The sequence below is a fragment of the Notothenia coriiceps genome, unplaced genomic scaffold (genome assembly GCF_000735185.1).
Source record: "Notothenia coriiceps isolate Sejong01 unplaced genomic scaffold, NC01 NC01_scaffold00000339, whole genome shotgun sequence".
Lineage (NCBI taxonomy): Eukaryota > Metazoa > Chordata > Actinopteri > Perciformes > Nototheniidae > Notothenia > Notothenia coriiceps.
The window spans coordinates 12,252,696-12,255,239 of NW_011333040.1; the positions used below are offsets into that span (position 1 = coordinate 12,252,696).

Consider the following 2,544-nt stretch of genomic DNA (forward strand, 5'->3'; position numbering starts at 1 on the left):
GCTTGTTACCGCTGCACCCGGTTTGGCAGCGAAGAGGCAGGGCGCCGGTGGTGGATGCTTTGTCAGGCTACCCCAGCCACGGCGACGGTCTTCCCACCCGTCACTTCCGCTCTCCTCAGAGCCTGCCTGGTTGGCGCCTCGCTGTCTTCGACCGGAACCGCTGCACCCTGGCAGTGGAGAGACCCCCCCTTCTCAGCCTCAACACGCCCTCCTACCTCGCAATGGTCCACCTAGACCAACCCGAGTGAGATGCGTGTCGCAGCGCGAGACCTTGCAATGAAGCCTATCCCCAACCTGAGATAAGGGAAGAGGCCTCAACGAGTCCACACTGCTCGCGTGCCGCACACACCCTATGAGTGTTTCAGGGTGCCAACCGCACGAAGCAACAAACCTCTAGATGGGGTCACCTGCTCTCCCAACGGCCAGGGATGCGGAAGCCTCCAATACCCCCTTTTGAGACTGCAACACCACGAATACGTGGGTTGTCGTCAAGCTCATATGGCCGGAAGAACCTCTGGGACCTTACTCAGGACATACTCCCGAGGACTTCCCCTGAGAAATTAAACGACCCTCTGAAAGTTGCGTGTACCACCCGTTCTGCATCTGTGAACCTCCCCTCACTAACCCTCCTTGCCGGGGACTAGACTGCCTCACCACCAAAAACAATGACCTGAAGACACGATCCAGTACCTAACCGGTATTGTTTGTGGTACAAGCTTTGCTATTCCTACGAGTATTCACATAGCACCATGGTCTCGTGGGATCCGTCTTCCAGGGTACTAGGCTAAAACAATACAGTAGTAGCCTGGACTTCCGGGCATAAAACCCTGTGAGCCCATTCTCTCCCCGCCTCAACAGGGTTGACTTAGTGGTAGACCACCACTCAACCCAGCTCACCGCCCCCTTCGGAGACCTATCTGGCACCATTCGAGGTTTGCACATCAAGCCGCCACTTGACGTCCTTGCAGACCTTCCTCCGGGTTCAAGTCCTCCGGAAGGTTGAGTGTGGAGGCCGCCTCGAAAAGCCGTAAGGACACCTCCACCCTGTAACTTGGTCTCACCAGCCACAAAGTTATCGGAGAATTAACGGCTTCGGCCCGCCCCTCGACACCCAGAAGTTCCAGGATGCCACGGAGTTCCCCGCCATTGGGTAGCTTGGAGGACCACTGTGGCAACCAGTCCCTTCGGCAGGCTGACTTCTTCCTCCGAAGTCCCTAAACAATCAGGGCCCCCTGAGGACTCCGTCCAACGTTCCATGGCTGTCCGGCTTCCCGTCGTCGGAGTCGGCACCGGCTCCGTTTCGGCGGCCCACACCCCTCTTCAAGGCGCGTCCTTCGGTACCTTTTTCTGAAAGCCCCCGGTGGGTTTGCAAAAGCCTTTTTGACAGGCTGTGGAGTCCCTCCCCCTTCGTCCGCCTTGGTAGGTTCGACACATGTCGTCGCTACCCTGCAACCAACTGGAGTTGGACGGGTACCTCACCATATTCCAACGCAAGCCTTCTCGGATATCCCCCCCGCCCCCGCCCCCCCCGCCCCCCCCCCCCCCCCCCTCTGAGACTTGGGCTGTTTGAGCGCGGAGATACAATCTGCCGTTGCTCGACCTCATACCTGCCCCTACCTGGGTTAGAGGGGCCCCCCTCCAATGACTCCAGACTAGTTGGTGAAGTGTCACCGTTGTCGGCCCCCACCTCTCTAGGCGGGTCTTTTACGACTTCCGAGACCCACAACTCCCTGGGGGAACCGAAGTACCAACTGTGCAGAGTAGTGCAACGCACCTCACCTGTCAGGTCTCCTCACCGTCTGGCCCCACCACCAGGGAAAAATTTCCCCCCTTAGTGCCCCACACACTGGTTAATGTCTCCGTAAGTGGTAATGAGGGTCAGGGAGGGGCCCTGTTCAGAATGAGGTTTCCCATGAGGCTTTTCCTTCCCCAGTCCGGGCTAACAGGGGGGGGCTTGGAGTCTAACCTCCTTCCCTTTGTTTACCGCCTGAAAGGCAGGACCCAGCACCTTGGGTGCCCCTAAGTCGGAAAAAAAATGGAAAGGGCGTTCCTAGACCTTCCCCCCCGGACCCTTCATGCGAGAGTCAGGATGTACAACCCCCAAAACATCTTGGACCTTTCTTTCCGCATACTGGCCCAAAAAAGAGGGCCCTTTCAGGTGACACCTCCCCACGAGCGCGGCCCTCATACCCCACCTCCCCCCAAGAGGTATTGGAAGTCCCGGTAGGTTAAAGAGAAACATGAGGGTTCGCTCTTCCGACACCCAGGGGGGCCCAAGGAGCCGTCATTCAGGGCCCTGGGTAAAAGGGTCCACTCCCAACCCGGGAGGGGCGGTCCGCGACGCGAAAACCCAGGGTTGTGTAGGACCAAAAACATTATATGTGACCGCGTGAACCCTAAAGCTCCGGGCATCAAAGACCCCCCTTTCCCGCCCCAGGACGTCAAAAGCCACCCCCCTGGATCCCTAACGTATGACGAAAAAGAGGCTCTAGGCCGGGCTCCGTGGCAAGCCCGGCCACCAGACGCTCGCCGACGAGTCCTCCT

At 58.6% G+C, this 2,544-nt stretch overlaps 1 protein-coding gene across 1 annotated transcript in view; it reads left to right on the forward strand.

Moving 5' to 3' along the window:
• Positions 1-1,351, forward strand: part of LOC104951002 (tripartite motif-containing protein 10-like) — a 12,644-nt gene extending 11,293 nt beyond the window's left edge. The window contains exons 2-4 of the mRNA XM_010777632.1: positions 30-244; positions 859-998; positions 1,155-1,351. Of these exons, the coding sequence (XP_010775934.1) occupies positions 30-244; positions 859-998; positions 1,155-1,351 (552 nt within the window). The remainder of the gene's footprint in view (positions 1-29; positions 245-858; positions 999-1,154) is intronic.
• Positions 1,352-2,544: the final 1,193 nt, after the last annotated feature.